The sequence below is a fragment of the Cervus elaphus genome, chromosome 12, assembly GCF_910594005.1.
Source record: "Cervus elaphus chromosome 12, mCerEla1.1, whole genome shotgun sequence".
In the NCBI taxonomy this organism is placed as follows: Eukaryota; Metazoa; Chordata; class Mammalia; order Artiodactyla; family Cervidae; genus Cervus; species Cervus elaphus.
This window is the reverse complement of record NC_057826.1, coordinates 48,014,963-48,041,927: the sequence shown is the minus strand read 5'-3', so window position 1 is coordinate 48,041,927 and position 26,965 is coordinate 48,014,963. Positions and strand designations below refer to the sequence as shown.

The 26,965-nt window shown below is 36.4% G+C and overlaps 1 protein-coding gene across 8 annotated transcripts in view; it reads right to left on the bottom strand.

The window, feature by feature from the left end:
• TCF12 (transcription factor 12) overlaps positions 1 to 26,965 on the bottom strand; it is a 391,020-nt gene that overhangs the window by 73,819 nt on the left and 290,236 nt on the right. For all 8 annotated transcript variants that reach the window (XM_043921192.1, XM_043921189.1, XM_043921191.1 and 5 more), the window contains 2 exons: positions 12,060 to 12,195; positions 7,621 to 7,673 (listed from right to left, as the gene is read on the bottom strand). In XM_043921192.1, the coding sequence (XP_043777127.1) occupies positions 7,621 to 7,673; positions 12,060 to 12,195 (189 nt within the window). The remainder of the gene's footprint in view (positions 1 to 7,620; positions 7,674 to 12,059; positions 12,196 to 26,965) is intronic.

Here is a 26,965-nt window from a genome sequence, read left to right as displayed (position 1 = left end):
GGAAGATCCCTTGGAGAAGGAAATGGCAATTCACTACAGTATTTTTGCCTGGAAAATTCCATGGACAGAGGAGCCTGGAGGATTCCAGTTCACAAAGAATCAGACACGACTGAGCAACTAATACTTTACACTTTAAAAGCCATACAAATCTCTCTCTCTCTCACACACACACACACACTGGGTCCTATCTTACATCTGGTTTGTAAAGTCTCAAAGATCTAAAATACAGCAGCTGAGGAGTTCAATAAATTGCAAAAGCTGGTGAAATTCAGCATGTTCTTTCTTCTTTACAAAGAAAGGTCAGAAAATAACCATCACATCAGTACAAACATCAAATATGGGCTGGCTTGTCACAAAAACGAACATCTTAGAAATATGGATTAAAAGCCCGTTATCTACACTGATACAAGTCTGACACTGTTCTGAACAGTAGTTACTGTCAGTATAAACAGTGGCTATTTCTTCTCACTAATGTATGAAGAAAATCTTTCATTCAATAACTAAACTGAGTATAAGTTTGGAATGGACTATGGAACCATTCCTTTTAGATACTAAGATTTTTCTGCTAGAAGGACCTATGAGGTCAGAGAATCAGCCACTTGAAAAATTTTATATAGAGGTAGCCTTCAAATAGAGACAGATTATCTAACAGTCTGAAATAACACTCTTAAGTACCTAGTTGTGTATCCTACAGGATTGTCAGCTAAAGGAGCTAAGCAAACAGCTATTCCAACTCGTGTTCAGAAGCTGGAGTGTTCACTTTATGAAGTTCAGCTGAAGCTGGTGCTGCCTGTAAATACTATTTATTCTAGAATCACTAGGATTCTTGCTAGTTGGGACTCAATCAACTGTCTATAAAAAGTTACTCTAGCTTCCTAGTGACTTCCAGAGAACATTCTCTTTGAAATTATAGTACTTGCTGCTCATCTCACTATTCTTGTGGATAAACTGGAGGTAAACAATGTCTCTAGAGTTCTCTAATCCTTGATTTTTTCTTACTGGTTCAGATAACCACCAATCTTTTAAGTGGTGATTTTCTAAGTTATTAATTTCTATCAGCTCCAGAGAGTTGTATTTGTTCTCTTTCCTATTAAAAAATCCTCACTTTAGCCACTCTCAGAATTTAATATTCTGACTTTATCTATTTAATGTTTTTACTAATTATATTTAGTATGTACACGAGAATGCTAGATCTTTAGACAGTTTAGTGGTCTCTGTGATTTAGAACCAACTCAAAACATCTCCAGTTCATCTCAAGGGGTGTCCCTAAAATAGAAAATTCAGTATTAAAAATGACAAAATATCCACATTAATTAAAAAAAGCCATTCCTAACAAAATTAATTCCCACAAAAGTTTGGGAGAAAGGAAGCAATCATTTCCTAAACTACATTCAATGACCAATCCAAAAGTTATAGAACTCTATATAACTGTCCACAGCAAAGCAAGAAAAAGTGGTGTGTAAGTTACTTTGATTTATCTAAGAAACAATAAAGTTTCTTATGGGCGAAATATCAGAAAAATTTTTTTTTCATAATGGCAGGGGAGATAAAATACACTTTGGAGTTTAACTCTCAAAAAAATCAAAGCAAAGCAATTATTTGATAAACTGTTATACCTTTTGTTGAATAATATATACATACTTACAGACAGAGGACAAAGACTAGCCTATTTGACCAAGAAACAAATAGTCATCAGTCTATGCATGGGACTCTAAATCAGGAAGAAATGCAGTATTTCCTGCCAAATCAGTAAACAAGGATGTCACAGACATTGAAGTCCTAAAAATCTCTACCAAATAAAAAATAATTCTTAAATTTTAGGTTTTGACTACTTTTTAAGTCAACATCAGTTACACTGAAAATGAATTAAGATTTGTCATTTTGATGCAGGGCATGACAAGTTGTTCAAAAGATGTTTTCAAATGCTATTGAACAAGATCACAATTTGGGTCTAAAGGCATTCTGAAATTTGACTAGGTGTTTATCTTCTGGTGATAAAAATCTGCAAAGTGTATCATGTCTTTCTTATTTCAGGATTCTGCATTTTCTTTTTTTTTTTTTTGATTCTGCATTTTCTGCAGCATATTAAAAAAAAAAAAAAGGATCTCTGTTTGGAAATACTAACATCAAGTCAAGAAATAAAGAACAAATAAACTTCCCTCTATCTGAAAAATGCTTCAGAGGACCATAAAGATGTTCAACCAATGATAGAATAAAGGGAAGAAGAAAGTACAGACTCTTGATACTTCAGAAAACAAAAAATAATTAGCATGAATTCTAAGCAGGAATTGATTCAACAAATTTCCCCTCCTTTTATGGGTTTCTCTTCTGAAAATAAATGCTTTCTTAACAACAGCAGCTACAATTTACTACTTACAATGTTCCAAGTACATATATTACTTTTTTTAAAAAATAATCATAATATTTATGTTTTCAAACTTTTCCTTGCTTTTCAACAAAGTATGGTATGGGAATGCCCTGGATGTCCAGTGGTTAGGACTCTCACTTCCGAAGGTTCAATCCCTGGTTGGGGAACTAAAATCCCAAGACTCGGTAAAAAGAAAAGGGGTGGGGGGTAACATGAAATGGTAAAAATTCCTTTAAACTTCAGGCTGTAGTGATAGGAACTAGAAAAAAAAAAGGAACATTTACTGAGTATCTATTATATACCAGGCACATGTTAGGCACATAATGCCCATGTACTAACATTTGAGATAAGCATTACTATCTCCTTTGACAAACAGAAACTTGGTGTTCAGGGAACTTAAAAGCATTCTCTAACACTACAAAACAAAAAGCAGCTGAGGCCAGACAAAACCCATCTGCTTGACGAGGAAGTATGTGCTAGTTTTCTATATCATCCTTTCAGATGGTGGTAGGTCTTTAAACAACAAAGCAATGAATAAGTTTGATCAAGAAAAACATAACTGACAGAATAAACTGTTTTAAATTTAATATACCAAGGCATATTATGAGTATGCCAAAATTCACAATATGCTTTAACATTCAAATTAAAAAGAAAATGGTCTTTGATATTAAGTTAGGTTGTAATTTTTGGCTGTATGTGTAATCCTGGACAAGTTAATATCTGAGTCTCAATTTCCTCATTTGTAAGAAGAGGGTATTTGTTGTATATTTGCGTGAGGAAGTTAAAGATCAAGATGATACAGATAATGGTTAGCACAGAACCCCACACATGTAAGATATGTGTTATTCTAACAAAGTGACATTGAGACTGTAAAGGAAGGTAACAAATACAATGCAAATGTTTCAACTCTGCCCACAAATTACTAGGAAACAAACCACAATTGCCTTCAATCCCTATCCAGTGTTTCAAAATTTCCTCAAATGTTTTATTTCAGTAAAGATCTGATACAGATGAAAAACAGCTTGTGTACATACAAAGAACAAAGACTAAAGTTAGTGGTGAGCGGAGGAGGGGGAGGTTCAGGCGCCCTAAAAAGGAAGGATGACATCCTGCAAAGTCCAAGCACACTCATGCCTCAGGAAGACTCCCAGATGATCCTAACAACTACAAATGCCTCCTATCAGCTATCGGCCAGGAAGCTTCAGGCTTTTATCCAAGCTAGACTCCCGTAACAATTCACCCCTTTTCATACCTGAGTTGGTCTTATGTATTCCTCAATTGTCTCTAGATGGGAGAGTGGGCCTGCCTTATAGGAAATGCATGAAGGCCGTATTGGGTATAGAACTCAGTTAAGGCTGTACTTCTAGATGTGGCTTTCGAATGTGTTTATTTTTTTCACATGTCTATGTTTTTTATCTGTATCAACTGCTGCTAATCTTGTCAGAGTTCAAACATCAACTCCTGATGCCATTAGTACTTCCCAAGGCAGGGTTAACACTTAACTGTTTCCAGAGTACTTGGTACACACTTTTACTTGCCTCACTGAAATATATACAATTAATTCACTAAATGCTTGTTTGTCACACTAGTTCCCTGCAGGCAATGATGGTGTGTGTATGATCAAATTCAATTTCCAGGTATCTATCGCTCTATAGTTGCTGCTACAAAAGTTCACTTTGTTCAATATTTCAACCTGTCTAGAGAAACAAGTGGAAAACTTAACATGTTTAATTTAAGAACACCATTTTTTCACTGGTAATGTTAGGGGAAGCACACTGATTGAAACCGCCCACCCTGGCCAGGCACCATAGTAACCATTTGCATGAGTTGTTTTATGGCAGGAGATCCTGATAAGGAATACGGAACTAATAAGCCACCACCAACCGGAAGAGTTCGGGGAAGGTCAAAAGGAAACACCGCGTGTCTATCCACTTCCCAGAATCCCTCTTGCTAGCATCCATCTTGGCTGAGTGATGCGTGCGCCACCAGGAAAGACTCTGAATTAGAATGATTGGCCAAAGACTACCCGGAAATGAATCCCATCACCATAAAACCCAAGACTGCAAGCCACGCGGCAGAGCAGTTCTCCTGGGTTCCCTTACCTACTGCTCTCCACCCGGGTGCCCTTTCCCAATAAAATCTCTTGCTTTGTCAGCATGTGTCTCCTCGGACAATTCATTTCCGAGTGTTAGACAAGAGCCCAGTTTCGGGCCCTGGAAGGGGTCCCCCTTCCTGCAACAGTAAGAAGAAAACTATGCCCATTATGCCTTTTGGTTAGGTACTGAGCATATTAATTTTAAAATCCTAAGAATGTAACACTTTAGACCTGAAAGGAACTTAGTCCAAACTTCTCAAGGGCTGACAAGTCCAGGGTCATACAACCAATCAATAACTCAGACAGCAGATCTGAACATGCTGTTTTCTTAACCTCACTGACCATACTGCTTTAATAAGGTCAATACACTGCTACCAGACCTTTATCCACAGACAGAAATTATCATTCAGTTGTTCTGCAGAGAGGAACAGAAGAGCTAAGGTTTGTAACTATGACACTTAAATATGTAGCATGGCTTCCAAAAAGAAAAGGCCTCTAGCCAACAATCTGTGGTCATATTATGTAGTTATCCAAGTTTGGCATGTTAAGTAACCCTGCCTGTTTTTTCCAGAGCTGTGTAAGCGATGCAGTACTAACCTAGCTCTTCTACTTTCTTTGGTAAAAGTAACATGCATTTTACAGATGACTAAAGACTGACTGAACGAGCAGCAAACTGTGATATCTGAAATATTACGGTGAAGTTTCTAGTTTGGGAAGTAAGATCTACAAATGACCATGAAATAAAATATACATAGTCCGTTTTCATTTTTATACCCATTTTTAAACAATACACATTGTAAAAGGCCTATGAATTAAATATATTCAGTAAAAGCATCCAAATAGAAAACTGGTACTTTTAATTCCCTTTGTTTTAGACAATGAAAAGGTAAGTAGTGTAGCCATAAGTGTTCTCAGTTTGTTATTTTAGAATCATTTATCAAAGTACTAGTTTTTAGTTTAAAAAAATTATTTTTTTAAAACTTGAGATTTCAACATAGCATTTAATCTAAAATATATTTTCAATTAAAATGTATGTATTATTTATATATTCTTAATAACTTTTAGTATGTTTGAAAAACTATGTTCAGCATGGTTTCAAAGCAGTATGATCATGTTCAATGCTGATGTTAAGTATAGAATTGAAAATAATAATTTCTAATCTTTTTTATAGAAACATATCTAATAAATCCTAAATAAAGCAGCTAGTAATACAATATATATAAGTAGGCTTGACTTGTGAAATTGCCTAGTGGTTCTCAAAGAAATCAAAATTTCATCAAAATTCATTCACTTTCTCTCTCATCTTTAAGACCTGAGACAATATAGAGAACTACCTCTAGGTAATGAATACAGTTATTATTAGGACATAAAGAACACTGGTGACCTCCTCTATTCTCTTTCCAGGCTACTCTGTCCTTTTTGCCCTTTCGTTTTCAAAATGAAAGAACTATGAAACAGCAAAAAGATATTGTTTCTTAAAATATTATAAGGCAAAGAAATGAGATGAATTTTTCATCTACTAATTTGTTATTTTTTAAAACCTGTATAGTCCTACCAATATTAATATGTAATTTAACTTGTTACTCTTATAGAATTATAGTAACAAATCACCAGAAAGATTGCACACTTCCATGTTTTAGCAGTTCTGTCAGATTTAAATATGACTTCTGTTAATCTAGCAGAAATCATGTTCTACTGTGGAACCACCTACCCCTGCAAAGCACACAACTGTTAAAATGTAAATTGCCCAACTATTTTTAGCTGTTGCTGAAAAAAAAAATCCTGTCTTGGGGAATAATGATTTGAGGCATTGTGTTCATTTTGTTTATCAAGCAGCTATTCAGCCTCTAGTGGGTCCAAGTGCTTATGCAAGCAAAAGCTTTTAAGAATGCTTGCAGCTGCAATCCAACCTTCCAGGTAGGCTGCAGGTTCCGAGCACAGCTGCCCTAGGCTGCATAAAACTCAGATCCATCTGGAAGTGAATTTCAAAGAGGATTTCCAATTTGAGTTTTCATGTATCATACAGAAGAGAAGGCAGGGGAAGAACACAGGAAAGAAGGAAGGCAAACAACCAAAAAGATGATATCTCTACTTCAGCCTTAATAAAAAATAAAAAGCTGCTCCTTCTAGATTACTACTTGCCAAGCCGGATATTCCATTCAGTGTATACTTGGATGAGCTGTGACTCACCCAGCAGCACCTGCGCCCATGTGTTAAGTGCTGCCAAATAAAAGGCCAACATCTATTTACACAACAAAGAGATGTACCCTACAAGGCATGCGGCCTCAATCCAAAAGCCCCACTCCCCATTTGTTCTATGCAAAGGGAGAGGAAGAAACTCTCCCCTTCTCACACCAGGGACTTTTAAATTGTAGGTGGATTTATGATGTAGGTTCATTTACAAATACTTTTACTCTTTAAGAGAATAAAGTATATTTAACAGCGCAAACACCCCTACAGCATCAGATTATCATGGCCATTAATGATTGTTCACCAAACCTTTCCAACCTCTTTATTCTCATGAAGCTCTTTATTCTCAAAGGATACATTTTTGAGCAAAGAGGGATCAACAAACTAGTTGCTCGAAAGCTTTCCTGATGCTAGTCTGAAGTTAGGAAAGGCTTAATGAAGGCTTTAAAATCCACAAGAGATTCACAATGAACATCTGACTTGGTGATTTATGCATATTAATAACCTCAGTCCTACTGAGGCAAGCTGAGCCGAACATGTCCGTCGAATCCTAATGTCTTTAGCTCCATTGGGATTATTACAAATGTAAATTTCTAAGATTCTCAGCTATTAATCTCTGTCTGTCTTCCAGTTCAGCAACATAATGACTAATTAAACATCAAAAGACCTGTACAGGAGATCTTCTTTGACAGCTACCGGCCTAGTCCTCTTCCCAAGAGGGGAATTCAAATGACAGGGACACCGAGTAAAAGCGTATGAGTAAGCTACAAATCATTGCAGAGAAATCTAAAAACCTAACACTGAATTCAGATTTAACTCAGTCAATGATTCTGTGAAGCAGAGAACAATTACTATGTGAAGTATGCCTACTGACACCAACTGAATGTATCCTGACCGTCTGCAGATACTGAATACCTGAAATTAATTTGCTTACCACAAATTAAAAAAAAAAAGAAGTGGTACTTACAGAAGAAGGCAAACCAGGAGGCACCTTTCTGACTTTCTTTGCTTGCAAAGGATCTGTACATGGGAAACAGTATATTTCATCAGTATTTATTTTAGAAAAGTTCAGACATCAAATGAGCGGGAAAGAATTTCCCTCCTAGTACCTTCCTCGTTTTCCAGGATTTAGGAATAAGTAAGGGAATACAGGGACAGGGGCTCCATTCTTCCTAACCAGTTCTAGTGTAAAACACGTACTCCTAATGAAGTGATATACTCTGAAAATACATATCCTGTAAGTCTGGGAAGATGACAGCAAACAAAGTAAAACAAGAGAGAAAATAACAAACCAATAAGCATGTTTAAGAAAAGGGAATAATATTTCTTAAGTACCTATTATGTACAGGCTTCATACTAGGCACTTTACATCATTTATCTCAGTTTCATCTGCAGATGGGCATTTGGTGCAACAGGTCAGTTTAATAATATGATTCCTTAAGAGAGACACAAATCTAGTGTTCATATCACACTGAGAATTAGGTTTAAAAGCATATTAAATAGACTAAAAGCTAATGCTATGCTACAAATTATTATGTTAAAAATTTGAAATATATAATAACTGAAAAGGTTATACTAATATCTGAGATATGTTACATAAACTATTAAACACAAGCATTGTCATATATGATACATCCTGTAAGTATTCTACTAGAATATTTCCTGTAACAATATGTGGTTAAAACAGAAACTTCAGCACCAATTTCTATACAATTTATTCTTGGATGTTTATATTTATTTCCAAGAAACAATTAAAGTATATTTCTTTCTAAGATACAGATTATTTACTAAAGGATAACATGAATATTTTCATATGCCTACCCAGTCTCATTGGAAAAGACCCTGATGCTGGGAGGGATATGGGGCAGGAGGAAAAGGGGACGACAGAGGATGAGATGGCTGGACGGCATCTCCGACTTGACGGACATGGGTTTGCATAAACTCTGTGAGTTGGTGATGGACTGGGAGGCCTGGCATGCTGCAACTGATGGGGTCGCAAAGAGTCGGACACGACTGAGTGACTGAACTGACTGACCCAGCCTCACTTGGTATTTTAATTTTACTTATTTGTAAAATTTAAAATTTAATACTTGTTTGTTTTATTGTAAAAAATGGTGTTAAATGCAGCCTTCCAATTATACACAAATAATGGATCAAATTCAGGATCTCTCAGATGGGTTCGCTATTAAGAAGAGAAAATACATAAGAAGGCTAACATTAATTACAATGTTTTTGAAAACTATAAAAGCTAGAATGGCAAAAATGCTATTTTCCTGGGTCATAAATAATATGACAGTAAAACATGCAACTGTTTAAGAAAGAGTGAAATTCATTTAAATTTGGGCTGGGATTCTTTATAGTAAATATACCAGGAGGCTGCAAAGCTAAAAAAGCAACTTCATAAGTAGTATGTGGAAAAATTATATACAATAAAGAGAGAGAAAAAACACTCATTAGCATCTGGTCCCTACCAAGAGGCAGCCTATATTTCCTTAAAATAAAAGTGCCAAAGATAAACAACATCTGGCACACACTATATTTATAAAACTTACCGGCAAAATTTTTGTTCTTTGGGAGGCTTTTTCTTTAAAACCCAACTCTTCACAACTAATACAGTGTCCCTTGAGCAAAAGACACAGTCCATATATATACAGAGGGTCAATTGAACTGTTCCTAGAAGTCTAAAGCCCATCACTCTACTTTGGGATAACTAGCAGTAGAATACATTGTTCTTTAGATTAGGTCAGTTTTTTCCCTGCCCTGGGAATGGAAATTCTTCTTTTATATTTTTAATCTAATCATCAGTTGCCACTATACAATTACATACATAAATGTTGGATTCAAAATCATGACTTTAGAATACAGAGTTCACTCTTAGGAGGTTTCAAAGTATAATATTTAAGAGAGTAAGCTGATTGGATTCAAATTTAAGCTCCATCATATAGCAGCTGTGTGAGCTTGGGCAAGTTACTTAACTTCTTTGAACTTCAGTTATCTACAATAACTTCCTGGAGCTGTTGCAATAAAGGGAATACAGAAAGATGCTCAGGGCAGTACCTAACAGAAAGTGACACAATAAATTTTAGCCATTATTATTAGGTTTATATTAAAATTTGTGGCAAAACTATTATCAATTGTTAAGTCAGTGTTTTGCAGAATGTTGATTTTCTAAAGCACCTAAATATCGTGAAAAGATGCTAAAATTGGTATAGATTATCTCTGAAATCCTTCCAGAGATTTTATGAATAATTGCGATACCAAGAAAGAGTATCTAAGACTGAGGAAATAACAATGAAGAGTGGAATAATAATTTACTAGATGGTATTTACACAGTAGATGAGTGGGCCTCCTCGAATATCAAGCTTTGCCTAAGTTGCTTACTTTCCTGCATATTGGTTCCTCATTTGTAACATGTGAAGCGCAAGTCGCTCAGTCATGTCCGCCTCTGTGACCCTGTGGACTATACAGTCCATGGAATTCTCCCGGCCAGAATACTGGAGTGGGTAGCCTTTCCCTTCTCCAGGGGATCTTCCCTATCCAGGGATTGAACCCAGGTGTCCCACATTGCAGGCAGACTCTTTACCAGCTTAGCCACAAAGGAAGCCCATGTAACATGAGGTTAATATTATAACTTACTAGAATTTTTATAAAGATACAGTATGTATAACACTGTACCTGGCATAAAAGAGAGAATCCATAGTATCTAACATCATAATCAAAATAAAAATGAACATACAAGCTTTAATTTCTGGGAAGCTTGAGTTTTTATGAAATCAACTCCCTCCCCTCACCCTCAATATTCAGGAGCTCATTCCTCCCTGAACGTTTAGTAATAGTACACTAGTCTACATTAGTGCTTTCTGACACAGCGTGTGCTCACACAGCATTCTAACAAGGTATTTTTCTAGAGTGACACTGACACATCTAGAGTCAAAAGAATGTTTTTACCCTGACTAACTGATTTGGTGGGAAACAAAAGCGGAGATGGAGAAAAGATACTCTATCTTACCATTTCCTTAGTAAGTATATTGGTCTAAATCACAGGGGCTTTCCCAACAGCACAAATACTCAATCACATATAAGGAGAGGTGGGCACATTTAACTAGAGATCTCTATGACTAATATGAAAATCCATCACTGTGCCCTTTTATACCCTCAAGCATACTCTAGACTCAAAGGCTAGGAATATTTTACCAAATTTTGGGTTTGACAGAGGTGCCTGTGTGCTAAGTTGCTCCAGTCATGTCCAACTTTTTGCAACACTATGAACTGTAGCCTGCCAGGCTCTTTGTCCATGGGATTCTCCAGGGAAGAATAACAGAGTGGGTTGCCATGCTCTTCTCCAGAAGATCTTCCCGATTGAGGGATTAAACCCATGTCTCTTATGTCTCCTGCACTGGCAGACAGATTCTTTACCACTAGTGCCACCTGGGAAGCCCTTGACAGAGGTAGATACACAAATTAGAAGCATAACAAGTATTTGTGGACCTATTTTCTTTTGGTCGACTATGTTTATTTTAGAGGTTGGCCTATCCTCAATATAAACATGCTTTACAGTTTCAAGTTTCTCATATGAAGGATTCTTTGTAAGAATAATCCAAAATTCCCACATTTAAACATTGACTGGATATGGTATCAGAGTACACCTGAGGCTTGCTGTAAGCAGCAATATGAAACAGACTGGCCTGGTTAGGCTACACACAAGACACGAAGGAAGAAGTAAGGAAAACGAGAGGTGTATGCTTGATAGTTACTGAGTTGCCTTTTGAGGTGGTTTTTTGGAACTAGATAGAGAAAATGGTTGTACAGCATTGCAAATATACTAAATGTCACTGAATTGTACACTTCAATAAGGATAATTTTATGTTAATTTTACCACAATTTTTAAAAAGTTGAGGAATAGATGCAGTGAATACGCAAAGAACATTGGACTTGGAGTCAGAAAGTCTGCATAAACCACCTAATAGGTATACGAATATGTCCTCCTTTGAGCCTCAGTTTTATGTTAAAGCTTGTATTATGCCCACTGACTAGTAGGACTGCTATATGAATGAAATAAGAATGTATATTACAAAACCATTTTGCAGACTGTTTAGCATTGTATCAACTGTAGTCAAGAATAAGGTATTAATATTAGTACATGACATTTTTATTACAAGAGGGAAAACTAGTCCCATTTTTAAAGCTCAATTTTCCACTATTCAGTTCCTCTTAAGGTGATGACCAAATAAAAATATTAAATTGTTTAAGTATATACTACTTTATGCAAATAAGCCCTAATATCATCATGACACCCAAGAAATCAAATTTCTTCTAATTAGAAGTGTAGCCAGAAGCATAAACTAATGGGGGTGATGGTGGGGAAGAAACATTTTTAAAATGGGATTTGCTGTGTGATACACTTACCAAGTGCTGCAGAGTCATGAAGTGGTCTTCTCCTGGAACTTGTGGCAGAAAATGAGTAGTAGGGTGTCCCAGGTTTTCCTGAAGAAGAGAGTTGTGCTGGGCTTCCAAGCCCTAGATCTTGTCTCAGGAGACTAGACTATAAAACAAGGCCAAGGAAACGAGTTACCTTCTCATTGATTATGGGCCCTAATCTGAAAACGACATCACTTTCAAATTATTTATGGTAACTTGAACAATGCTTTGAATTTAGGAAATATCTAAGAACTTGTTTGAATTTCATTAGTTTAAACCTGTGTTTTCTGTTTTTGCCCATCCTTGTGTCTTCATGTTGCCTGCTTTTTTAGAAATTATGTAGATTCATACAATCTTAGAGTTGAAAGAATATTTTAGTTGCTATGTAGTTCCACTGCTTTTTAAAAATAATTATTTATCTGGCTGTGTTGGGTCTTAGCTGCATCACATGGGATCTTTTGCTGTAGGACACAAGTTCTCCAGCTGTGGCCTAAGAACTCAGTTGCTCAGTGGCATGCGGGAGCTCAGTGACCCCACCCGGGATCGACCCTGCCGTCTCCTGCACTGCAAGGTGGAGCCTTAATCATGGGGCCACCAGGGAAATCCCCTGAGTTCCACTCTAATCATCAAGATCATTTTTGAAAAATGCCCACCCAGTTTTTGCTTGAATGCTTTCATGAGCACACAAGAGAGTCAATTCTCTTCTTTTTTCCATTTGTTTTTTTTTTCTTTATGGAGAGCTCTCATTGTTTAAAAGAGTACCAATATTTTCAAGACAAGCCATTCCTGTTTTCATCAACTGTGTCTCATGACATAGTGTGAATGTCCTCCCCACCATCCCTGACACAGACTTCCAGATTTATTTTCCATTTGTCAAAGTCTCTTGGAAAAGGGAATGGAGAACAATGCCCCAGATGTAGTCTTATTAATGCAGAGGAGTTTCTGAGACTACATATAAACAACGCATTTGTGCTACATAGCTCATATTGAGAGGTTAAGAGAGATCACACCCTGTTAGTCTTTATTATATAAGTTGCTATTAAGTCACGTCCCTCCAATGGCTTCCTTGTTCAGTTTGTGCTCTTTGGTTCCAAGTGCAAGACTTAACATTTATCTCTAATAAAATTCATCTTGCTATATTTGATCCATAATCATCTGTTCAAGACAACAAGGCTGAGGAGAGAGCTCTAACATAAGCCACAGAGACATCATGAGACTCTATCAAGTCCTGCACTGAAATCTAGAGATTTAGCAGCCCCGACCTGCTAATCAACTGACCCTATCATAAAGTAAATGTAGTCAATGTAGCAGAATTTGTTTTCAAGCTTTCTGGAAGCTGAGGGAAAAAAGAAGACCTCAACTCGAAAGCGTGTTAGATGCACTTGAGAAGAGGTTCTAAAATGAAAACTGTGATTTCACTAACATATTTAGTATTCTCCCACCCCATATTTAATAACATTTACAGTTATCACCATACTCTGGGTGGCTGTCATTCTGACTACTGAGTATCATAAAGGCACGGAGAAATAAACCTCAGCTCTGGTGAGAAAGAATCAATAGAACTTTATAACACTAGTCATAGTAGTCCAGGCCCTGCCTCCAGAAAAACTTTCATTTTCAGTTTATCACACTACTTAATAATTTTAAATAATATTTATGTTTCAGCTTAAAACTCTGAGGTGGAATTAACATAAAATTAACCATTATATTTCCAACCAGTGACATTTAGTACATTCTTAATATTGTGCAACCGTCACTGTCTAGTTCCAGAACACTTCATCACCCCAAAAGGCAATTCCATACCCATTCAACAGTCATTTCCATTCCTCCCTTTTTTCTTGAGCCTCTGACAACAACTAATTTGCTTCTGTCTCTCTGGACTTATTTTGAATAAATAAATGGAATAATGCAGTATGTGACCTTTTGTGTCTGGCTTCTCTCAGTATAATGTTTTCAAAGTTCATCTTGTAGCATGTATCAGAACTTTATCCCTTTGTACAGATATATTATAATTTGTTTATGCATTTATCCACTGATGAACATTTTGGTTTTATCCAGCTTTGGACTACTGTGAATAGAGTTGCTATGAACATTTGTGTGCAAGTATTTATTTGAGTACCACTTTTCAATTCTTTTGGGTAGACACTTAAGAGCAGAATTGCTTGGTCACACGGTAAATCTATGTCTAACAGAGAAACTGCCAAACTACTTTTTTAATTCTATTCAGATTTTGCTATTTCTTTTTTATATTTTATATAGCAATATATATATTTTATAGCAATATAAATATACTTTATATATTTATATATTTTATCTATTTTATATAGCAAATTCAGATTTGCTATTTCAGTTTTCCCAGTGTACATATTTCTAGGAATTTGTCCATTTCATCTAGAGTGTCTAATATTTTAGCATATAATTAATTGTTCACTGTATTCTTTTATAATCCCTTTTATTTTTGTAAGATTAGTAGTAATGCCCCTATTTTCATTTCTGATTTTTTAATTAGACTCTTCCTTTTTTTCATAGTCAATTTAGCTAAACATCTGTCAATTTTGTTGATCTTTTCAGAGAACCAACTTTTGATTTTGTTGGTTCTGTAGTTTTCCTATTCTCTGTTTTTAAAAATTTCTGCTCTAATCTTTACTGCTTCCTTCCTCCTGCTAGTCCTGGGTTTGCTTTTCTTTTTCTATGTTCTTACAGTGTAAGTTAGATTGCTGGTTTAAGATCTTTCTTCTTTTTAAATGTAGGCATTTACAACTATAAACTTTCTTCTGATCACGGCATCTCATGTTTTGCTCTATATTCTCTTTTTTCATTTTTTTTTTTTTTTTTTAAGAAAAAAGCCTATTCAACAATGCTGGGGTACACATGAAGTAATCAGTTTACTAAATGAGCCAAAGATCACTACATTTTTTCAGAAATGTTTATAGTTAAGAAGACAACTTTCTCAGACTTCTCAAAAGGTAAGTGATTCTTTGAATGGAGTTGGTATCTTCTTTTATAAAAGAGAAAAAGTGAGGAAAGGAGAGTTTCAAACAACAGATAATATGATGTGTATATGAAAAAAACTGCATAATATCAATGTAATTACTTAGAATTAATCACACAAATTTCAACAGATACAAGGTTCAACAGATTAGGAAAGAAAGGTGTTGACTAATAGGCATGAAGGAGAAATAGTCCCCCTTAAGATAACTATCTCTAGGAGAAATGATAAAAATGAGGAAATAATAAATATAAATGTAAATAACACATGCATCCTTTCTATTTCTATAACAAACCATTAGAAATGGATCTCCTGATTATGTTATTTCTGTGAGAATAGTGTGACCCAGGAATCAAGTTTCCTGTACATATTATACTGAAATTTCCATTGTCACATCTGTTTTGTGTTTCTGTTTTTTTTTGCCTGTGCTAGGCACATTTAACATTTCTCAAATAGCAATCAGAATATGGCTAGAATATGCTAGATGGAACATATTATTACCACATGTTTTCGGGCAGGGGTCACTGAAATTTTTCTTTAAGAAATCACTAGTCTTTTAATAGGATGTTCTCTGTTCACTACAAAACTGACTTTCATGATACAATGTTTTAAGGTGCCTGATATATTTATTGCTTCATCTGTGTTTTCTAATGCAGAAGGTACATACGAAACTGGTCGCTGCATCCACATAAACAAGTAAATACATGAGAGGAGATGGGTATTCATATGTCACTTAACAATCTTCCTTTCAACATTTCCCTGGCATATAAATTCTACTGGGCATATAAGATGATGATGATTAATACCATGGTCAACAAACCATGGCCTACAGGTCAAATAGGACCTGTTGGAAAATACTTTTATTGGGACACAGTCTCACTCATTCATTTATGTATTTGTTATGGTGTTTTTGTGCTACAATGGAAGAGTTGAGTAGTTGCAACAGAAAATGTATGGTCTGGAAAGCCTAAATTATTTACTATGTAGCCCTTCTCAGAAAATACTAATAGACCCCTTATGCAATGTATTGATGGAGAAACAGCAAGAACTGTGTTTGGAGCATGATAAAGAAGTCTGTGTGCTTAAGTTATAAGATAACAATAGGTACTTACAGGTGAATGAAATGTAGCCAGTGAATTATTTCTTCCAAGAATTCCAGTAACAGTCATAATAAAGACCAAAAGAGGCATAACTTAATCTAAAAGGTGAACAGGAAAAGGTATTTCTTATATTTCTAAAAGTAAATGTCTGTAAATACTCTGATGTCCTGGAAGCAGCATGGGCTTTGGAGTTAGGTACCTGAGTTCAAATCCTATCTATAAGATCCTGGGCAAATTATCTAACATGAATGCATCTGCTTTGTTTTCTATATATGGTTATATTACTAACTAGTTCAGAGGGTTACTGGAGAAGTAAATAAGGCTTAAGTAAAAGTGAGTGGCATGGTTGTAGCCCCTTGTGAAAAATAAAAACTCAATTTTATTTTTTCTTTCCCCATAGGTTACCATATTCTAAGTATCATAAAAGAATGAAAATACGATGAAGGGCATTTTTTGTTATTTCCTGGGTACAAAGTAAGGAGACCTCATCTGCCCTGAACCCAAGATGGCTGAGTTATAACTCTCAATGGCGAAGGTAAGATAGGATGTTGGAAATCGAAGAGAGAATAAACAGGCCCTCAGAGAAAGGGCTGACAATTACAGCCTAAATCCAAAGAGGAAAGTGACAGATTTAAACTGTATCAATCTAGATCAAGAATAAGCAGAGAAATGCCAACTTATTCTCAGAATGATTCAGCAGAACTTTGTATGTTTATGTGCACAAACCCACATACAGCTTATAGACCAACAAATACAGGCATATACTCAGTGAAAGAAAAGCAATGTGTGTGCACTAATGTGGTGAAATGTTAAATGATGAAACTTGATTAAGAGTACATGGATATTCATTGTACTATTCTGGTATCTTTTCCGTGGGTCTATAATTTTTCAAAATAAAAACTTGGGAGAATATCAGACTAAAATATCAAGGGTACACTAGCATACTATCAAATACACCATCTCAGCTAATATTTACTGGAACCGTATTAAGCATTACATAGAGATATTATACAGAGAACAACAGTGGGACCCAATTTGAATCTAGTTCTGTTGAAGAGGTTCTTTCCTCAGTACAACAAAATTTCTACAGCAGCCTAGGAGTCCAATTACCATTTTTAAAGGTAACTTGAAAAAATGTTAAGTGACATATAAATGAATTTGTGAATTACAATCCTAAAGTTGAGTTACCTATAAAATACATACTGTAGATTTTTGTACATATGCATGAAATAAAGGAAGAAAAAGAACAACTTTTTTTTAGGGAAAAAAGTTTACTTGTTACCAATTTTACCAATGATATACTTCTCTCCTTCCTCTCAGACAAATCTGGAGATGTGGTTAGGAAATACCCTATCTTCTTTTTCTCCAGTTAATATTAATTTCAAGAAAGCCACAGAAGTTGTTCTTCACCCTGCTGTCCTTCACCCAGTTGTCCGAATCACAGAAATAACCAGTTCCCCTGTTTTATCTGTACCATGATAGAAATGATTAGGCAAAGTAAATGTAGGAGAAATTGTTTCTTCTTAAGAACACAAGATAATATTTCATCCTGCCAACTAAAATGAAATGTTTAGTACTGTAAGAAATGCAAAAGAAGTTTAAGACAAGGTTTTTTCCACAAGGACTTGATATACTAAATAATATATTTTTTTCCTTTATTTGATTCTTTAAACATTTTGGTAAAACTAAAGTGCACATAATAATCTATTGAATTTTTTCCTAAAATAAAATTACATATCAGCTCATACTATTGATTTTTCTGCCTGCCTATAACAAATGAGAAGCATTATTGATCTTGTCCTGGAGGTGTCTCAGGCAAAAAGAATACCCAAGTATCCCAGAGGATATAGAACCAGATAAAGCAGCTTTATTCTGCTGTCTTATGCAAGGCAGAATTAGTATTCTGAAATAGCATTGCACTAAATTTCTTAACACATGCTTCAAGAAAAAATCTTTTTCATAGTCATCTAGAAACTCCATCTGTGAAAAATCAATTACCAAGGAATAATTAATAAAGGGTTATTCCTGAAACACTAAGATAGCCTAGATTATTATAATAAAAACCTACAGTAAGTTTCATTTTGAATTACATATGACATACTTTTAGCCTAAATAAAAATTCCCATTTCTTTATATGGAACTTTAGTAGCCTGTGCAGTATTTTTTAAGTTCCCTCTTCCTCTGCATGTGCATGAGAAACTTGGGACTCTAAAATGTGAACCTGAAAAGACTATTTAGTGTTCTTCATAGTGATCAGACAGGAAGTCCGCCTGCAGTGCAGGAGACCTGGGTTGGATCCTTGGGTCAGGAAGACTCCCTGGAGAAGACAATGGCTACCAACTCCAGGATTCCTGCCTGGAGAATTCCATGGACAGAGGAGCCTGGTGGACTACTACAGTCCATGGGGTTGCAAGGAGTTGGACATGACTGACTGACTAACAACAACACACTTCATGGTGATACTGACCAAAAATGTAAAGAAGAGGTATAAAGTAGTGGGCAAGGCCAACATCATTTACTAACACAACTTCTTCGTAATTACATTGGAACATACTGTGAATGTAATTTAATAGGACCACAGGAAAACATAATATATAAAAATGGTACTGATAAATAGCCAGGAGGATTCAAAATCACACTGTAATAATTTGGATACTCTTTACCCTTAAGAAGGAAGAATCTAAAATATTGATAAACACAGACTTCCTTCCTCAAAACTACTTTTTACCATTAAATGGCTTAGTCCAAATGCTGTACTACATATATTTTCACATCTATTCACAATCAGATTAAATAAGCCTCATTTTATGATTAAAAATTTGAAGCACTAACTTAACAATAATTTGCTTTCTAGAAAAATAAGATGGGGAGTATCTAATGTAGTCACATATGTCAAAAAATTTAAAATATTTAATATGGACTCTTGGAACCTCTGCTCTTTGTTCATTCTATAGTACTCCTTAATTTCATGCCTATATACACCTCTGAAATAGTATGCAGTTTTAATACATTATGTATCAAAAGCAAGCAGCTGTTCCCAAATTCGCCCTTTTGAGAGGGGACATGTTAAAGACACAGAAAGATATAAAACAAAAATCATGATAAAACAGAATATATAAATTGTTGAAATTTCCCAGATGAATTTTTTTTTGGGGCTGTGTTGTGTGGCTTGCAGGATCTTAGTCCCCGACCAGGGATTGAACCTGTGTCGGCAGTGAGAGCAAAGAGTCCTAGCCACTGGACCTTCACGGAATTCCCTCAGATGACTTTTTTGGACTATACTATGCGCTTTTGTTGGGCTTCTCTGGTGGCTCAGAGGTTAAAGCGTCTGCCTGCAATGTGGGAAACCTGGGTTCAATCCCTGGGTCGGGAAGATCCCCTGGAGAAGGATATGGCAACCCACTCCAGTATTCTTGCCTGGAGAATCTCATGGACGGAGGAGCCTGGTGGGCTAGAGTCCACGGGGTCGCAAAGAGTCGGACACGACTGAGCGACTTCACTTTAACTTTATGCGCTTTTGTTACTCAGAAATAAAGAAACAAAACTGTTTTAAAAGCAAAATTAGTACAGTATTGTTATATTTGCAACTGTTTTTTTAATTTAGAAACATCACAGTACAGTTCAGCTGTGAGTCCACTTGAAGTTTCAGAGACAGGACAACTCAAGAGTGACAAAGTAGCGTCTCACCTCATGTCATAACCAAATCAAAATCTCAGAAAGTGAAGAGGAACTCAGCAAAATATAAATGCTGGGATTTAATAATACTTGAATTTGGAAAACACCGACATTTGCAAAATAATTGTATTATGATGCAAATTCATTTACATTGAAATTCCAGGGATATGTTAGCAATTATCAGCAAGTTGTTAAAGAATTCTATCCTGAGAATCTCATTAGATAGCGATGCAAACTACAGTTGTTATCATTCTGAGAACAAAGGGATCTTGAATGAGTAATCAATAGCAACTGGCAGAAAATGAGACATTAATTATGATCCTCTCTAGTGTTTTGTCTAAGACAAGATTTCATTAAATGCTTTGTGCAACCTGAATAGTTCCAAGTCATTACCAACATTTTGGACAATATATTAATTGGGGGAGGGAGCAGGAGGGGTGTACAAGGAAACAAAGTAAAAGAAAACCTGAGATGCTTCTATTTCTTTCCTGGGTCAATAAAAACACACCAGTCACCACTCGCCAACTGTTATGCTCATTCTTTTACAAGTCCCAAATCTTATAAACTCAACATGGTCTCTTGAAAATTTAATTATCATTTTCGATACTTAAAATGTCTTGCAGGTTTGATAGGATAATGACAGTCATCCATCAAATGCATCCTGCCAACACGATCAGCCCAATCTTTCTGCCTTAAAAAGAGAAAAAAGAAGAAGCTACCTATGTACTAATAAGTTACTAAAACATGGCAATCTTAGCAGTTTTTCTTAAAATCTTCTTTAATTATCAGTAAACAAAAGGAAAATTTACCAATTTAATATTTCATTTTCACTATTTTTTTTTCCTCTGAAGTTTTCTCCTGAATCCTGCATCAGCTGACAGATAACAAAGTAGGAAGATCTGAGAGGTAGACTAATAAAGAAAGACCTACCAGAAATAAAAGAACTATTAAAAAACAAACAGCTAAAATTAAAGCTATTTTAATACATTCAGTATTTAAATAACTGCAAACATGAAATAAGAATGACTTTCTTTTAAGATTTTACAGGTTCCCATAAAGCGCCCTCCCCCCTTTCAAGACATGCTATTAGGGATGTCCTCAAGGCAGACTCTCAGGACATTAGTAGTGAGCATACTCTGAGCAAGTCTTCTAAGTGAGCAGCTTTTCTGACTGAATCTAGAAACTTCCTTGATAAACAGGACCCTTTGGAAGATTTCCTATAAAGATACCAGTATGCCTTTGGGCCTTTTCTTTCATGAACACAAAGGAGGCAGCTATGTGAGATGCTAGCCAACAGCAGAAGATAGAAGGAAATATCATTTCTCTTTTGCTTCTGTGGAAATGGTATGACGTAATCCTAAAATTTTCAGCAGACTTCTAATACTCTGAAGCCACTCTTCTTTCCCTTTAATGTTTCCCTCTTCCCCATCACATACATTTCCAAGAATACAATTAAGAGTAACACAAAACCAATAAAGCACTAAGCTATTAGTTAGGTATATAATATTTTTTGACCTAAAACATTCTATACTGGACATCTTTTTAAAAATTAAAACTTTCTCTTTGAATTTTCAAATATAAACAAAAATAGAAGAAAAAAGTACAATGAACCATTTTTTATGTATCTTTCACTCAGTTTCAACAACTTTCAGCATTCTGCTGTTTCTGTTTCATTTATTTTACTTCCTCTCAGTTACAACCCTCAAATTGACAACAATCCCTTACTATCATGTAATACCCAGCCTGTGTTCACCTCTTTCTTCACTTTTTCCCCCAGGATAATGTCTAATCTTTAACCATTATTTAACAGACTCCTTTCTACTGAAATAAGTTTACAAAAGAATAAAATGATTTTTTGAAATAATATTCTGAAATAGCACCATATTCTGAGTAGCACCAAAAATTAGCAAGTTTTATGGTGGGAATAGAAACAAAGAAAATGACGACTTTTCCCTCTGCCAAGTTACCTCTACATAATCTAACTTTCTGTGGCCTTCTAACAGAAGCAGGAAATTAAAACTGCCTACTGTTCATACTTCAGGATAAGACATTCCTCCCACAAAACAGTTTATTTTACCTCTGTTCCAAACAACTCACAAAGCCCAGCTCACCCTGAAGACACCTGATGGCTTTTTACCTTCACCAATATGCTCTTTCCTGGATTACAGGATTTTGATTCAAACATTTTTTGAATGCCTACTGTGCGCCAGCCACTGTGCATGCCCCTTTCACATGCTCCTTCATTAGTGAATCATCTATTGGATAGCTTCAACAGTTCATCCATCAGCCACTTTTATGTCTTAACACTCCTAATTCCAAGAATTCTCCATCACCATCAAATGATCACAGAGCCTAAGAGGAAGAAGAAAGGTTCTTCTCTCCCGACAAGGACTCAGCCAATGAAAAGCCATGAACTCTCGTTTATTTTAGCTGTCTCAATTTCCTTTTCTCCCTCTATAAAAGCATTTTCCTTCCCTGCTGTGGAAGACCTGCATATGGCTAACCATGGTTACAGACCCTGAACTGCAGTTCTTTGCTGATCTCAAATAAACCCATCTTACTTTATTTGTTTTGGGCCAACATTTTGATGGCCCATGGAGGATCAAAAAAGACCTCCAACGACTCTGGGGCTGATAAGCGAAGGGGTGTGGTACCCACAACTGAATCCATTGTGATGATTTTCTTGCTGACCCTAAGGTCTGAAGGTATGTCTTTCTCCTGGATCCATGTCCTCACAAAGACCTTTGTGTTTGAAGGTCTCCGGGCTTTATCTGGGATCTATTTTAAGGTTTTACCTTTCTGGTTAAGGCTTTGCTCTGTATATGAGTACTTGTTTGGCATTTCAGTCTGATTTTGAAAACAGGCTGATTCAACTAAAGCTGGCTGAGAAGCCATCCACCCAAAGCTTTCATAACAGGAGCTGCTTCACTGAAAGCACATCAGTTCAGCTACTGGCCCCTTCCTATGAGTGCATAATTGCACTCATCTCACATGCTAGTGAAGTAATGCTCAAAATCCTCCAAGCCAGGCTTCAGCAATATGTGAATCGTGAACTTCCACATGTTCAAGGTGGTTTCAGAAAAGGCAGAGGAACCAGAGATCAAATTGCCAACATACGCTGGATCATCGAAAAGTAAAAGAGTTCCAGAAAAACATCTGTTTCTGCTTTATGGACTATTCCAAAGCCTTTGACTGTGTGGATCACAATAGACTGTGGAAAATTCTGAAAGAGATGGGAATACCAGACCACCTGACCTGCCTCTTGAGAAACCTGTATGCAGGTCAGGAAGCAACAGTTAGAACTGGACATGGAACAACAGACTGGTTCCAAATAGGAAAAGGAGTACGTCAAGCCTGTATGTTGTCACCCTGCTTATTTAACTTATATGCAGAGTACATCACGAGAAACACTGGGCTGGAGGAAGCACAAGCTGGAATCAAGACTGCCGGGAGAAATATCAATAACCTCAGATATGCAGATGACACCACCCTTATGGCAGAAAGTGAAGACGAACTAAAGAGCCTCTTGATGAAAGTGAAAGAGGAGAGTGAAAAACTTGGCTTAAAGCTTAACATTCAGAAAACTAAGATCATGGCATCCGGTACCATCACTTCATGGCAAACAGATGTGAAAAACAGTGGAAACGGTGGCTGATTTTATTTTTGGGGCCTCCAAAACCACTGCAGATGGTGACTGCAGCCATGAAATTAAAAGACGCTTACTCCTCAGAAGGAAAGTTATGACCAACCTAGACAGCATATTAAAAAGCAGAGACACTACTTTGTCAACAAAGGTCCGTCTAGTCAAGGCTATGGTTTTTCCAGTAGTCATGTATGGATGTGAGAGTTGAACTATAAAGAAAGCTGAGCACAGAAGAATTGATGCTTTTGAACTGTGGTGTTGGAGAAGACTCCTGAGAGTTCCTTGGACCACAAGGAGATCCAACCAGTCCATCCTAAAGGAAATCAGTCCTGGGTGTTCATTGGAAGGACTGATGTTGAAGCTGAAACTCCAATACTTTGGCCACCTGATGCGAAGAACTGACTCATTTGAAGAGACCCTGATGCTGGGAAGAATTGAGGGCAGGAGGAGAAGGGGACGACAGAGGATGAGATGGTTGGATAGGATCACTGACTCAATGGACATGAGTTTGGGTAAACTCTGGGATTTGGTGACAGACAGGGAGGCCTGGCGTGCTGCAGTCCATGAGGTCGCAAAGAGTCGGACACAACTGAGCGACTGAACTGACTGACTGGCTGGCTGGGATCCTCCAGGACAAAGCTGTTTCCTTAGAACTGGATAATATACATTTGCTTGGCTGTTTGGGCAGTGTGAAAATTATTCTTTTATATTAGAGAAAAATCTGAGGAATGGGATCCTGGTTATTTAAATATTATGATAATATTTAGATTACCACCTCCTCTTATAAGAAATCCAGAGACTTTATCTTTAAAAACCCTCCTCAGGCACATTTTAAACTAAATGGACCAATCTGACCAAATGTAATTGTTATTATGGAAAACGTATGAAATCCCCAACTTTAATTTCCTTAAAACTGAATTTGACTACAACAGCTCAAAAATTTTGAGAACTGAGTGGAATACCTATTTTAATTGGTATTCTGAGGCTTCCCAATATGATCAGACAGAAGTCTGAAATTGCCTCTCTGCAAAATAAGATTTTAAGGTAATATTTGTCAAATTTCCCTTTTTCTCAGAAACTCTCCCTACTCCCTTTTCTTCTGAACTTGTCAGAATTTATTCCTTTAAAATTAAGCCTTCTGAGGATCCAGAGGCTAATTTCTTATAATCCCTGAACCAAAGCTGAATTGGGAGCCACCAACCAAATACTTTTCCAAAGTAACTAAAGATCTTCACAGGTTTGCAGAGGAATTTAATATAGTTAATCAAACTTATCAACCTGGTTTCTCTAATTATATCAGCTAGTTTTTATACCTGTCACTGAAGGCCAGACTCAGTACTGAAAACTGTTAATTGGGAAAATCTTAAAAGGTCTCTGGAATTACAACTGGAAGTCCAGGCCACTAACTCATTTATTAAATCATCAGGCTAAGGCAATCTCTAGGTGACTTCATCAAGCAATTCCTGGGGCTTTTCCAAATCCTGTTGATTAGAATAAAATTCAGATTTGTACACAAAAATATGATGAACCTCTTTATGACCATGCAACTGGTTTCAAATTGTTTAAAAAGAAAATTCTGGTTTTCCTTCATATGTTGATTCCACCTAGGGAGCTTTTAACTCTAAAACAGGCTGAACTAGGACCTCTTCCTTCTACTAAAAGAGGCCAGAATAGAATGGGAAATTATATCCACTCCAGATTTAGATAATCTGATAAACCAGCTCTCTTGCACTCTAGACAAACCACATAAAAGGGAAACCAACAAAATTACTGATCTTCAACTCCAGCAAATCAAAGTTCCTAAATAAAATAAAAGTCCTCCTAGTTTTTGTTATTACTATAAAAAGCAAAGACACTGAAAAAGGCATTAAGTACTTTTAGCACCTTTAGTTTTCTAATAAGCTTTTCCAACATCCTGCCAATTCTCAATGGGAGGAACTACAGGGGCTTTTCCCAATTCTCCCCTCTAATCATCTTGGGAGAAACGTTTCTCAATATCTGGGGGGCTGAATCTCTTCCAGTACTGACACTAGAGCCACTCTCAGTGCTCAACTCTACTATAAACCAGCCCGTGTTTCAGAACACTGAGACAGTTCAAACAGCGAGGCTCTCTAGTGAACCTCAAGAGTTCTTGTCTCTCACTTATTCCCATTTGTTTAGGCCCAACAGACGGAGTTACATGCTCTTACCTGGCCTTGTAGTTTAGCCAAGGACAGAGTTGCCAATATTTGTAATGATAGCAGACATGCGTTCAGAGTAGCTCATGATTTTCAAATGCAGAAGCAACATGGCTTTCTTACTTTCAGCAGAAATAATGTTTAAAATGTCCCCTAGGCTTAGGGATTATTGGATGCAATGCTTTTACCTGCCACTTTAGTTTCTTTAAGATTATGGGGCATTCTGAACTGGACTTGCTTGAAGCCGAGGAAAATCACCTTGCTGATACTTCCAAAAGAAATGCTGCCCTTAAAGGCACCAGCAGAAGCCAAATCTCTGTCATCGTCCAAAGGGATAATCCCCCAAATGAGTTAGGAGTTCAGAAAAACCTCAGAAAAATTGGTTAGGAGAACCCAACAATTGGCCTCGCAAAAGGAAAAACAAGTTTAGAAATTCAGTAATTGTTAATTTGATAAAAAGGGAAAGCTCTGATTTGGACCAAAAAACAACCCAGTCCTAGTGGAGAATTAATAAAATTCCCACTCCTTACCACTGTGCAGGCATTAGGTCAGTCTACTGACAAAATGATAGCATTCCCGAATCAATACTGGTAGGGAAATTAGAACATGTATTGATATAAAATCATATAGATGAATGTTGGTAGTAATTTCTGGTCTCCAAACTCAGAGGGATCATAAATGCCACTTGGAAAGCTTTTTACTTGTCACTAGAGAGCTCATGGAATTAGGAGAAAATTTTAAAGTCTTTTATTTCAATCAAACAACAGATGCTCTAATCCCTTTAGCTTAAAATTTTCAGTAAAACAAACGTCTAGCTTCTGCTTAAATATAGCCACTGAGAGGCAAGTCATTATTTACCAAGGTTGAATATTCCATTCTCTATGACTGGGTTCTTTGGTAGTTCAGATGGTCAGGAATCTGCCTGCAATGCAGGAGACCCAAGTTCAGTCCCTGGGTCAGGAAGATCCCCTGGAAAAGTGAATGGCTAACCACTCCAGTATTATTGCCTGGAGAATTCCATAGACAGAGGAGCTTGGTGGGCTACAGTCCATGGGTTCGCAAAGAGTCAGACAGGACTGAGCAAGTTTCATTTCATTTCATTCTAGGAGAACATTCCTTCTCATACTAAGTTAAAATCAGGATTACTTTGTCCAAAGTTTTAACCTTAAAAGTTACAGAACAAGCCAAATTATGCTTCAAATATCTGAAGATGCTTCCCAAATTACTGGTGTCCTCTCTTCTTAAAATTAAATAGCTTTCCGTCCTTCATTCATTCTCTATATGCTACAGTTGCAAGTTACTTTAATATT